This window comes from Lottia gigantea, assembly GCF_000327385.1.
Source record: "Lottia gigantea unplaced genomic scaffold LOTGIsca_7, whole genome shotgun sequence".
NCBI lineage: Eukaryota > Metazoa > Mollusca > Gastropoda > Lottiidae > Lottia > Lottia gigantea.
This window is the reverse complement of record NW_008710370.1, coordinates 3,101,797-3,116,201: the sequence shown is the minus strand read 5'-3', so window position 1 is coordinate 3,116,201 and position 14,405 is coordinate 3,101,797. Positions and strand designations below refer to the sequence as shown.

The following is a 14,405-nucleotide window of genomic DNA, read 5'->3' as shown; positions in this document are numbered from 1 at the left end:
TTAGTGAGGCACACAAGAAATGTGGACGGATGGAGCGATAGACAGGGGCGACGGCAATATACATGATAGAGATTTTTACATCTTGTCCAGCATGGTCATAAAAGCCTCATACTAAAAGCCGACTAATAATGAAATGTATGAATTTTTGGAAATGTATTAATTGAGTCAAAATTAAAGCAGTAAAAAAGAAACATACCTGAATCTGAGGTACAGGCACCATTGGTTGAGATTTATTTGGAGATTTTTTTTGCAAACCTGGTAATTCTTTCGATATTGGTGGTTCATCATTTATAGCAAGTGTTTGAATTCTCTGAAATAAAGAATAATCAAAGATCAATTTTTGTCAGTCTGCGCAAAAAGTTCTGTTCATGACAAAATATTGTCTTAGATGAATTTTTTTTACTGCATTGTGGTATGTTATTTTGAAATTTAATACTCTTACTATAATTCAATAGATTTTTCTGATTAATACAGTTCAACCTTGGGTGATAAGGAACAATTTTTCACCAAAATCAATCAAGAATTGTGCATATACGAAAAATATAAACCAAACCATAAACAAAATTTGGATGGGTCTTCTGGATCTATAGAAACAGAAATCACCAAAATCACAGGTTTCAATATATTACAATACTAAGTGATGTAGATTCATCCACAAGCTCAAAATATATGGGGATAATGTACAAATTGAAAGAGAAGATTGCTTTAACCATGTATCAAAACGCATGTACAAAGGTTTGGAAACTACTTCAAAGAATGCAATGGCAGAAGCCAAAGTTAATGGAAAATTCAGAAATCCAGTAAGTGGAAAAGGTAAAATGACAAAATCAAGGATTTGGTCATCTTATTATAAAAAGGCAATATGTGAAAGTATGAAAAATGCCATTTGGGCCATCTTTTTACACATCAAAGGCTCTTAAAGGGATACTACGTCTAAGACTACACTCATCCTGTGGCTAATATTTGTGTTTAATACTGACCATTGGTTAAATAAGTAAGCATTCCACACTTTATCAAGTTTGAAAGATAGCTTGCCAGGCAAGGTAATATACATCCACTGGCAGCTTTGATTTTGAATAAAAATATTTAGCAGTACAGTAACAATCACCAATATGAAATATTCAACCTTCAGACATACACTTCTTTTGAACTCTTTAGGGTGATACTGAATAATATTGAGTATGAGTTATTCCCTAGTTCTTTAAAACGTGTTAAATTTTAAGCTCGTGAAAACTCTAGAAAACTTATATCCAATCTTCAGCGCGGGCATGAATAATAAAATCAAGTTTTGTCAAAATTCAGCAAGAATCATGCCTTTTAGTGTTTAATAGCTAAATTTGAAAGCGTTTAAAGAACAAGGGCAATAAAACTAAATATGTTTCAATTCTTCCAATTTTCAATAGGGTTTATCCTTGGGTGATAACAACAAACACTCATGCCAAGTTCCGTCAAAATCAGTCAAGAATTGCACCTTCTACAGTGATAACGAGCTAAAAATTGAACACGTTTTCAAGAACAAGGGCAAAAACTCATACTAAATATTTTTCAATTCTTCTGATTTTCAATAGGATTCATCCTTGGGTGATGAACACTCACACAAAGTTTCGTCAAAATCCATCAAGAATTGTGCCTTCTACAGTGATTACAAGCTAAAAATTGAACGCGTTTTCAAGAGCATGGGCAATAACTCATACTAAATATTTTTCTATTTTTCTGATTTTCAATAGGGTTTATTGGGTGATAACAAACACTCATGCCAAGATTCATCAAAATCCATTAATAATTGTCCCTTCTAGATTGTTTACAAGCTAAAAATTGAACGCGTTTTCAAGAACAAGGGCAATAACTTATACTAAATATTTTCGATTCTTCTGATTTTCAATAGGGTTCATCCTTGGGTGATAATGAACACTCATACAAAGTTTTGTCAATATTCATCAAGAATTGTGTCTTGTTGAGTGTTTACGAGCTATTGTGGACGGACGGACTGACAGATATGGGTGACAACAATATACGCCCCCCATTTCATGTGGGTGTATAAAAATCAAATGGAAGGACGAGCAGATTCACCAAATAGCTCTTGAACTTTCTTCATGTAAGGAAGATATGGAAAGTGATAGAGCTAAAGATGGTTCTGTAAAGCCTATCCCTGGTTCAGAACAAAATAAAGCCCAGTTACAACAGGAAATTTATTACTTGAACAAACAGGCACGATAAATTGATACTCAGGATTACTCAATGAAAAAATAAACTCATCATTGGAAATCCAGATATTGAAAGATAAAATTAGACAACTTGAAAATGAAAATAACCTCGTCCCAATGTTTGATGAAATTGAGCACAGGTATTCCAATGAGGTTTGTGCATGTTGTATGTCTTTGGTTTCAGAGGGAAATGTCAGTGCTAACAAAGTTGGTAAGCTAATTTCTACTGTAATGGAATCTTTAACAGGGTATGATCCTTCACAAAATATTGGCAATGTCCTTCATCAGGACGCAACAACAAAATTAAGTGAACACTTTGAAGGAATGTAGGTCACTTTAAAATCAGGTGAAAATATATCTATTGGATTGGCTCAGGTTGGTGGTGGTTCGGCAGATACCTATGTTGAGGTATTTAGTGAATGTTTTTAGTTTTGAAAGTTTTTCCTGAAAGAAACCTTTAACACCAACCCAGTTGCGAGCATTACAGCCCAGATTCCTGTTGTCTATTCCTAGTAAGTCCATAATAGGAAATATAACTCACAACAACAAAGAAACCATTCATTTTGGAGGAACGTATTCACTACAAGCACAAGTTTGTTTACAATTTCGTCGAAAAATTTGCAAATGGAGTCCTAATTTTCTTCAAAATTCCTTGGCCAGCTCGGCTATACGTCCAAACCGATTAGATGCAAAACCTTTGAAACTGCGTTTATTTTCTACATCGTTGACAGTCATCCATTCCATATACTGATTGTATAAAGAGACCGAGTGTGCAGAATGGCTAGGTGAAAGCAACTTTGCAATAGCAATCAAACCAACTGTAAATACACTCGAAGAAGGTGATTTCAAGATTTTCCCACAATCAATCAAATTTTGCATTTCAATGTGCTGTTCTGTGTTACGGAATACTTTATCTTTGGCGTAGTCAACTCCAAGAACTACATGGGCAGTACATTTCAAAGTCTTTTCTGAAGCAATATCCAAGTTCTCCAAAAGCACTTTACAATCAGATGCCCGATCAGAGATCCAAAAGTCTATATGACTTTTAATTTCATCAACTGTACTGTTTGAGAGTGTGGCTAGGCATTGTAGTTTCATACCATATGCCCATGCACCGTCCTTTCCAGAGTGGGATACATTTTCAATATACCCTGTTGTAAATGACTTTCTATAGTGATTCGGCCCAGCAATTGTTAAATGATCAGTTTTAATGTCAAATAACTTATGACCTGCAGCCTTTGTTGTATCATCAATTCCTACAGTTACAACAGATTCAGATTCGTCTTTGTTCAGTATATATTGAGCAACAATTTCGAGATTCATGAATGACGCATCTTCAAGATAATTCATGATGCAATGCCGGCTAGACATAACAAAAGACTTATCTTTAAAAGAAAGTTTTCGTTTAGAATTTGAATCATTATCATCTGTCTCTTCATCACTGGATGGGTCGTCACTGTCACTATTGAACCCGGGGTTTAACCCGTTAAACAATCTATTTTTGTTTTGTTTTGTTATTTTCTGTTTTACGTAGTTCTTTAAAAGTTTCATAGTCTGCTTTTATTTTCTTAGCTATTGCATGTTCTCCTATAGGGTATACATTTTTCTGTATCCAGTCATTTCTAAGTTCCTTGGCAACTATAAAACTAGCACTGAATCTACTTACAGTTATATGTCCTTTTTCAGAATTCTTACAAAGAGATAGCATCCGTCCAAGTATGAATTTCCCACTATGAAGTTTAGTTTTCGTTACAAATTCTGGTTTTTCTTTGTAGTCTTCACCAAAAAATCATTTTCTATTTTCGCTTGTTCTTGTTTTTACATCCATTTTAGCTAATTTCTATCCTTTCAATTTCAAATTCGATCAAGTCCAAATCTATTTTGCAATATGATGTCATAAGATTATGACATCACACAATTATGACATCATCACATGGCATCATAATGACATCATTCAGGTAACAGGTTTTTTTTGTAAATTTCTACTATACACAGATTTCTTGAAATAAACAAAGAAAATGAACTCGACGACCCCGAAAACCATACAAATGATATATTACAAGCCATACCCCACAAGTATTTCAAAGTTTTATCACATTTCAGCCGCCATATTGGATTCAAGGTTGTTGAATTCAATGGGCAAAAATGAATTCATTGACCCTGCAAACACTTTAAAAGATATCAAATGATAATATCTGACAAAAATTTTGAAATACTAAGATAAATTTCATGCTTTTTTTCGTCCTTAAAAACATATTGGAGACAAATTTTACACAATTATAAAATCAAAAATCCAAGAATTGGCACAGAAAAATTTCCTCAACTTCTACAACAACTTTGTTTACACATTGGCATGATAAACAATGAAATCCTTGTGAAAGGATTTGAAACCTGTGGAATTCATCCATTTGATTCACAGAAAATTTTACGAAAATTACCACACTCTGATGAAAACACTGCTGCTGCATCACAGACTGTAATTCAAGCTCTGTTATCTCATCTGCAAGAAATCCGACATCCAGAAAAGGAGTGTGCTAAAAAAAGGAAGAAAAGGGTTAATATTGAAGCTGGTAAATCTGTACCAGCGCTAGATCTTTTGACAGTTGATTCAGAACCAGGAACAAGCAAATCCAAAAAAAAAATTATGTCCTTGAGGAAGAAATGCCCTCTGATGACAACTCTGAATCAGAATTGAGTGTGAAAGTAACTTGAATTCAGAATCTGCAACGCGTAAAAAGAGCCCAGTAGAATTAAAAGCAGCAGACTGGGTGGAATATGTTGGGAAAAAACAGTCAAAGAAATTTGTTGGTCAAATTATTCAAAAAAAAGATAATTTTGATTATCTGGTTAAGTTCATGAAACAAAAAGACAAACATTGCTTTTTCTGGCCTGACACAGAGGACATTTCTAATGTTGACTATGATATGATAGAAGAGGTGGTTAAAGAACCAGAGATTGTGCGTAGAGGATTTTTGTATTTTGAGGAAGATATTTAATTAATAAGCTTATTCTTGTTAGTTGACCTCAAATCCTGTTTGTTATTGTTTAAAGGTTTTATGCAGTGTGCATTGTTTTATTCATTACATTGTTAGCTCTCCGAATATACAGTCTATCATTTTTTAAAAGCGTAAGAGACCAAAATATGACTCCAAAATTTTTTCAGTTAATATTTCAATTGATATCAAATTGTTTTGTTAAAGTGTTAATTTTGTGCTGAAATGTTTAAAATACTTTTTTAAAACAAATTTAAAGTGCAAAGCTCATCAATGAGTTAACTTTGCTCAACTTTAACTTTTCCTCTGCTGTGCTAAGTAACACTGACCCCTAGGGAGACTTTGCACAGCAACATTTTTAAAAAAAAAATGTCCAACATATTGTAGAAGGTCGATTTACCTTAGGGGAATGTTAGAAATATTCTATACCACTATTTTAGAACAAACAAAGTATCAAAATTCTTACTCATTACGAATATACACAAAAATTAAAAAATAAATAGTGCAAAGTAACCCCACTTTACGGTATGTGAAAGTTTTGCTTCCTACTTTTCTGCACCATGTCACATGGACTAAAGAAGATGGGTAACATCATGCAGAGTGCAATGAGGGAAATTTTTCCAGGACAGCAGCTCTCTTATGATTTCCAACTGTCGAACCCTGGACCTTTAGGTTAACGAGCTCAGCCACGGCAGCTCCCACAGAATAGGGTAGGCCTATCAGAATTAATCAAAATATTTAAAAGTTTGGAAATAATATTGAGCCACCTTGTCCTTTACACCTGCTGTTCTAGGCATTTAGCTTTAAATGCTTTTTTTGCCTTGCAAATACATGTTTGGTTTTTCCTGATCGATTGCCATAATTAACTTTGAAATGGATAATTACCTACATATTTTATTTCTGTCATATTTTCACAGATTGACCCATCCTTAACGATTCCCAACCCTAGATAAGATCGTTTTGAAAAGTTTACAAAAATATTCAGTTCTCACAGTAGCTTAGCTCCTTCCACTGTGATCAGAGTGCATTGAGTTGCACTACTATCATACACTTGACTGACAGCTAAATGTTTTAACTTCAAGGGAGGTAATTTTGGAGAGAAAAGTAATAAAAGTACAAGATATAGGTCAAAAACACTTCAAGGAAGGGTAATGGGTGAAATATTACAGTTTTCTAATATAAGCAGGCCCGTAACTAGGGGAGGGGGGTGGTCTGGAAATATATTCTCCCCCCTGCAAAATTCGAACAAATTCTCAATTGAAGCTGAAATCATTCTCTATCAGCTATTGCCCCCCATGCAAATGCAAATGCGGCTGCCTCCCTTGGCTGGTTACGGGCCTGAATATAAATGTGTTATTTACAGGAGATTATCTGTAAAAAAAAATAAACCTTTCTTGATATAGGTCAGAAAATTTAAAACATACTTCAAGAGGGTAATTTCAAAAGAATTGACAATAAAAATCATACAAGCAATATAATTCTGTCAATAAAAAATCTTGTCCAAAGAATGGCAAAATAGGGAGTAAAGGTACTAGGCCTACAGTAGTGGATAATGTTTTGATAAAATATAGGTAAGTATTATCTTGCTTAGATTAAGATAATTATGCTCAATTTCTAAATATAACTGCAAAACTCCTGACATGACTCTAGTCAGTGACAAAAATCTTCAACCAAAGCCACATGTGTGCCCGTACCTTTAGGAAACCATGAATCAAGATGTAAATGAGTTTAATTTTAAGTTAGAAATGCTGCCGTCTTGTAAGGGGAGGTAACATATATTATGTTATTGTAGACTACAAATTTTCTTGCTGGAGCTACGTCATTTCCAGTTAACTCATAAATTATGGTGCGTCAATAATGGTAAGCAGTCATTTGTGAACAAATACTTTTAGACACAGTACTTAAAGCACATTTCTTTTTGACTCGCGATCAATTAGGCAAAGCGTTTTTAGGCACAGTGATTAGGCAGGGTGTGTTTCAAAAGTGGTCTCACCTATTACTCATATTTTTCATTTCTATATCTTACATGATTTTGGCTGTTTTATGCTCAAGAATATATACATTAATGAAGCACAATTGAATTACAGGAAAAAAAATTATTTTTAAGTGAGATTTTGACAATCACTCAACGACATTTAGCATCATTTCTAAGTCAAGGGCAATATCTCAAAAACCGTTCATCGAAAATATGTCAAATTCGAGCTTGACCGAGACCTTATCAATCTAAAGCATCACACCAAGTTTTATCAAAATCATATAAAAACTGTAGTCTCTATAGTGCTCACAAGAAATGTTGACGGACGGACCGACGGACAGGGGCGACGACAATATACAACCACATATTCATGTGGGCGTATAAAAATGATCCAAAATATGACTACTAAACTTGTTCAATAGATTACATCATGACGTCAAAGACTAGTTAAAGGAATAAGAGTTAACTCCCATGTACTGGGAAGCAGACAACAAATAAAACTTTGAATTAAAGTTGGCCTTTTTATAATGGCTCGTCCTAAAAAATCCAATAAACTTTCAAATGCTGAAAAATGTAGAAAATATAGAGAAAGCCAATCAGAATTGAAGAAAAAGACACAAAAACTGAAGGATAAAAAAGGAAAAGTGTAGAAAGAAGCTTAAGGAAGCTAGACTAACATTCTTATGAATTGTTTAAGGTCAAAGACAGAAATCGGAAACAATAGAAAAGAAAATTGCCTGATGAAAAAAATGAAATCCAACCTCCATTCTCTACAAAACAATCAAAATCCAGATCAATGAAGAAAATCAGAAAAAGTCTATCCAGAAATGCAGGGCAACAGAGTGAAGTCATTAGTGAATTGATTAAAACATTAACCCCTAAAAGATAAATTAAAGTTTTTCTTAATATCAAACTAAAACCTGCACCAAAACTATTAGGCAGACCTGTAGTCCTTAATGCTGATAAGAAAGAATTCCTTATAAATTTCCTCGAAAGGGATGACATTTCCTATTCATTGCCAGGCAAAAAGGACCAAATTTATATTGGCATCATAAATGGAGAAAGACAGTACAGGGGCAAGCGTTATTTGCTCTGGAATTTAAAGGCATATTATTAGGCATGTTAAATTCTAATGATACAATTAATCTCTTAAACACCTATGTCACTACATCTATTGAAACACTGAAGTTTTCAACATTATATCGTCTTATTGCCTCACTAAAACATATAAGATATCAAAGCAATATTCCACATCAGTCATGTTTATGCGATACATGTGAAAATTTTGATCTTATGATAGATACCCTAAAAAAACACACAATTTAATTCCCCAAAATAATCAAGACTTGTTGAAAGTTGTTGTATGTGACATTAAAAATGAAAACTGTGCACATGGCAATTGTGACAAATGTCCTGATTTTGAAGTTAACAAGATCATGGAAATGGAATCTCTAACCATTTATCAACAGAAAAAATGTATTGGAATGAAATACCCTGAAAAGGTAGCTGTCAATTTGAACGGAGAAGAGTTCATTGAACATTTTAATGAAAAATTAGCCAAAATAAAATTGCACTATTTTCTGAAAAGAAATCAGCATTCTGCTTTTAACCATTTGAAAGAAAATCTTAAAACTTCTGAAATTATTATCCATGTTGACTTTTCAGAAAATTATAACAATACACAACAAAATGCCATTCAAAGCGCATATTTTGGGTACGATTCCTTTGTACACTTTACACAGCATGTGTATACCACAAATTAACTGGTGAAATTCAGTGTGACAATTTTGTACTTGTTACATCAAGTAAAGAGCACAGCCGATCAGTGGCATTTGGCTTAAATAATCATATTATAGAACTGATGAAAAAAAAGTATTCTGAAGCCTATTTAATTGAAACTGTACATTTTTGGTCAGATGGATGTGCTTCTCAATTTAAAAGTAAACACTGTTTTCAACAATTGATAAAATATGATTCAAATTTTACCATAAAATGGAATTATTTTGAAAGTCATCATTGGCAAAGGTGCTGTTGATGGTTTGGGAGGGTGCATAAAAAATGTTGTCTTTAGACATGTCAAATCCAATAAAGTCATAATAGCTGGACCAGAACAGTTTGCAACATATGCCAATAGCACCGTTTCAGGTATAAGTGTATTATATGTTTCAAGTGATAAGTTAGGTGAAGTAATTGACGAACAAAATTCAATCCCTGTTGAGAAAACATTGAAAGTTAGAGCTGTTGTTAGAGAATGTTACGATTCCAGCTAAAAGCTAAAATTTTAAAGTTCTACACCTCACTTTTCACCAGACATATTGCCATTTCATACTATAACATATGAGGCTGTTGATATAGATTCTGCTAGCAATAATGCAGGAGATAACATACCAGAATATATACATGTATCAACTGGGCAGTGGTATGCTGTATACTTCCAAGAATACTCATATTGGTTCATTGGATTTATTACTAGTCTGACAACAGTTCATGAAAATTCAGTAGAAATGCAATTTCTTGAACAGGAAAATGTAGGCATTAATGCTTTCAAAAATAAAAAATACCTTTCTATAGTAAAGAAATCCAATCTTTTGTATAAGTTACATGAAGCTCCCAAACCAGTGGGTTCTTCGACAAGAACAACCTCAGTAACTCTAACACAAACAGATTTTAGTGAAGTTCAGAAAGAATGTAAACTTTTCTGTGCATAGGATTGACATTGTTAAAATACTTTATTGTCAAGTTGTAGAATGTGTTTCGAAATTAAACTATAAATATGTTATAATCTCAAATCTTTTAATTATAATTGTATGTATCTTTTCATCAAGATATTAGCTTCTAAACATTTACAACTTTATGCCATTAAGCATACATTCTAATGAATTAAATTGTATGATTTAATGAATATTTATTAATTCATTTTTTATCTATTTAATTGTTTATTGTTATGAAATTTTTACTTCTAATCTGAATATGGCTATTAAATATAAGGTTGATATATTCTGACACCATTTTTTTTCATTCTGATATCTAAAGCATGATTCTTTGAATCTTTTTCTGAACTTTACAAAAAAGTTCATTTTGATGTTTTCAAACTATTGACAAATAGAAACAAAAAATCAGGATCAGGTCTTTTAACATCCTGTACGGAACATGAAGTTTCTGGCCTATTACTAAGATTCCTAGCTTTGACCATAGGCAGAGACTTGATGATCATAAGAAGGGTTTACTCTGTTTGTTTTACACATGATTCACAAATCAGATAATTGGAATAATGTGATGTTTTGTGTGAAAGCACCTTTGTCAACATTTTTTTCCATCCGACACTTTTACATTTCCATCCAACACCAAAACTCCCCACAAAACACAAGTACCATTATGAAACAAAAAATTTAAGAATTGAACAATACTGTTTTACAATTTGTATAAAAATGTTCAAATGAAAAGTACAAATGCTTTTCTGGATATTATTGCCGTAAACTTTGATAGAATATACACATTACCCATATGGATTGATAATAGTCATTTCTATTATTCCATCCGACACCAAAAGGAAAATGCCTATTTTTTTCCAATTATTACTTCATTTCAAAAGTTGTATGAAGTAAACTGAAGAACATTATATGACAAGGCTAATACATAATAAAAGTTTGATTCCATGTTGTGTCAGCAACATTTACATGTTAAAGAATCTATCAATTCCATCCGACACCAATATTTGACTTTTGAAACACACCCGGCACAACTTCAATTAAGTACATATTCAATTGGCACACACTATTTAGGCACACTGATATTTGGCACAGTGTCATTTAGGCACCTTGATTTAGGCACATCTTCATTTAGGCACATTAATATTGGGCACAATGTCAATCAGGCACACCTTGCCAGAGGCGGGGGATGGACAATTAAATGACAGTGAACCCCAATAACGCCATTAACATGGAAATGAGGGTATCTTCTGGTTTGAATCAAACTGAGTTTTATTTTTAGAATAAGTATTGCTAAAGTAAATATAAAACTAATTTCTGTTACAATTGGTTTACCTTGAATGGACTAGACATTTAGTCATAATGCAGCATATGAAAAAACCTTGGACGTTTTTTACAATGCAAATTTTGATTCTGGGATCTAAAAGTTCTGAATATTAAATGTTTTATGTGGATAAGATGACATTCTATATTACTATGTAGAAATATCTATACAAAATTTCAATGTTGTGTTGTATAACTGTACCTTCACAACATATTTGTGAAATCATATTTATTTTGAGGAAAATTCATGGAAATATATTAATTACTAACCTCATTGACTTTTTCTCTCTCTTTATCAACCTCATGTTTCAACTTACTAGAAGCTTCTTTTGATATCAGTATTATTGCATTATACTGTTTCTCTGCTTCTTTATTTTGCTTCAATTCCTCTTCATAGTCAGATTTAGATTGGCTACAATGAGCAAAAGTCACATCAGATCCTGATCATTTCTATAGGTATATTTATATATATAACATAAAATAATAGCATATTTTTTCAGATAGAAATCTGCATCCCCTACTAGAATGCATTTTTTTCAAAATAACAATTTTTCTGCAAAAATAGTACATAACAAGCGATTTCCAAGCAAGATACACCCACCAAAAACTGCTTGGTATATCAAGGATTGTCATCAATATGTGTTGAATTGTACCCAAAATCTAACTTGTCTCAGATCGGGTTGATATAAACCTACGCACCAAATTTCATAAACTGTTGCCTTTAACACATTCTTGGATAAATAAGTCTATTTGCTACACTGTTAATGTAGGTGTTTTTTAATGAATAAACATAATGAAAAGAAATACATGAGACTAACATTTTTTAATATAAATTGTGTAATTGTAATTGTAATGTGTAAGTTAAATTCACCTCAAAACAGCCCTCAATATTGCATCTTCACCTTCATTTTCATCTACATCAGTTTTGTCACCTTCTTGTTTCAAACTGTCAGGTAAATCTCCTCTAGCCTTTACTATCATCATAATAACTTGTAGCTGTAATTCATTGTTCTTTTGTATCATTAACTGAACAAATAATTGATAATCTTCAGATGCAAGAACTTGTTCGAGAAGTGACTGAAAAAGAAAAAATATTATAAATCAACTTTGAGCTGTGCTACTACTGCCTAGAAAAAACAGTCTGCACTTATTAGACTGCAGAACACAAAAGCTAATTACAAGATGTCTTTCACTACAGTACCCAATACAGTCAAATCCCCCAAAAAATACCAGAATAGCAATTTAAATTTTGATTCTCTTATTAAAATATATATGAAGAATAGTTTAATAAAGAGAGAAGTGGGAGGTTGTGATTATTTGGTAGTCGAGATTGAAGTGTCGCGGTAAAAGACAACTGGTGTGTCTCTCTCTGGATAGATAGGTTTACCTCTTTAGCATTAGCTTGGTACACTGGTTGATGGAAAGTAGACTCTTTTTTTCTTTTAGCCAAACGATTTTCTTCCACCAGGGTGGTTATATAAACATGTAGAATACACAAATTGACAAGGTTATGACTCAGTTTCAACTGAATTTCAATAACCATGTGATTAAAAATCAAAGTTTGATAGTTTGAGACAATTGCTAATTTTGTCCCCCATGTTAAAGGGATCGTTCGCACCTTCTGAGACTAATTTTGGAAAAAAATATTATAGGTTATTTTCACATATAAACTTCTCATATTTCGTATGGAAAACATTGTTATGACCAAAAATATTATTTTTCTTGAAAAATTGCGTTTTACCAACCATATGTCACTTGCATTATGCATCATGAATGCATGTCATCATCAAATATGACCCGCATTTATTGATTTTTACAAAGATGTAACTTGCTGCAGATTTGATTGATCATGGCTGAATTTATATCGAAGTGGAGCATGAGAAAATCTGGACAATATTTTATCACACTGAGCTATAAATATCTCATTTCAAAGCCAATCTAAAGGTCATACGTCATAATTTATTTGGGTATGCCCTGTAGTGAATTCATGTCTTTCAGGAAGTCGGAATTTAGTCCAATTCTAAGCGTAGAATGCCATCTAAAAAATTTTCAAGTGTTCATAAATTCAAACGAAAGCGTAGGCATTCAAAAACCGTTCTTGGTGAGGTCAACAATTCTTCTGATGTGTTAGAAAAATCTTTCGATGTGAGCGATGACAGCAGTGACCTAGATTTACCTGACAAGCTGGTGGATTGTAGTAGTGGTAGTAAATTTAAAGAATCAGCCACTGAAAAGAACATCATGATGAGGAAGACTTGAGTGGATGTAAGATTGTTGATATTGCATTCTTAAAATCCTTGATCCTCAAGTGTCCTACATGCAACAATATTCCTCGAAAATTGTTCTTCAGATGAGGAAAATAACAGAGGTAAGAATGGGCGAGGCGACCAGTTATCCCTAGTTATCAGTGACTAGTTTCGTACTTGGGTGTACTCTTCAGACTGATTAATAAAACTCACTCTTCGGGGTTCTATTTATACTGTTCAGATAGCGGGGTGTCTAACGGGATTTAACGGGGTTGCTTTTTAACGGGGTTAGTTTTAACGGGGTCTAAAAACCGGAGTTAGTTAACGGGGTTTGTTTTGCCGGGGTTTAACGGGGTTAGTTCTACCGGGGTTAACGGGATTGATTTCTTACCGGGGTTAACGGGGTCTGTTTTTACACGGGTTTCTTTTAACGGGGTTACCGGGGTGGATTTTATACCGGGGTTGATTTGAGCCAAGGATGCCAGTGTTTTGCGGGCTTAATTGGATCCAGTGCAGGGGAAGGGATGAAGTACCTAGAATAGGCTGTCTGGGTTAAGACGGGCCGTGTGTGTCGGAAGTGGAAAAAAAGAGTTTTTGGAAAAGAGGGGACAGAATACAAAGTAAGAAGCCTGTAAAAAGATTTATTGAAGAAGAAGACTGTTGATGAGTTCATCGTGGAATAGGTCTTCGTTGGTCAACTGGCATAGCAGTACAGGATCATCACGAGGGATTCGGAATCTTGCATCTGACACTCGATCGCGGTTCGACCAGATGTCGCTCCTGCAAGTTGCGGAGGTTTCCCAGCATTCTGTTGGGAAGGGTGCACCAAGTAGGTTTGGTGACCCTGCCTCTCTGTTTGACCCGCCAATGATATCAATCGGGTCAGTTCTTTTCCACTGATTTTGTGGCGGGAAGAGGAATCCCGGGCTTAGCTGTCCAGTGTTATCTTGTGCCAC

The 14,405-nt window shown here is 33.7% G+C and overlaps 1 protein-coding gene across 1 annotated transcript; it reads right to left on the bottom strand.

Annotated features, from left to right (window-relative positions):
• Positions 1 to 2,846: 2,846 nt before the first annotated feature.
• On the bottom strand, positions 2,847 to 12,746 carry LOTGIDRAFT_155073 (hypothetical protein; the record flags this gene model as incomplete). Its single annotated transcript, XM_009065578.1, has 5 exons — positions 2,847 to 3,740; positions 4,643 to 4,738; positions 11,474 to 11,615; positions 12,075 to 12,280; positions 12,591 to 12,746. 5 exons carry the CDS (start codon positions 12,744 to 12,746, stop codon positions 2,847 to 2,849), a joined length of 1,494 nt encoding a protein of 497 aa, XP_009063826.1.
• Positions 12,747 to 14,405: the final 1,659 nt, after the last annotated feature.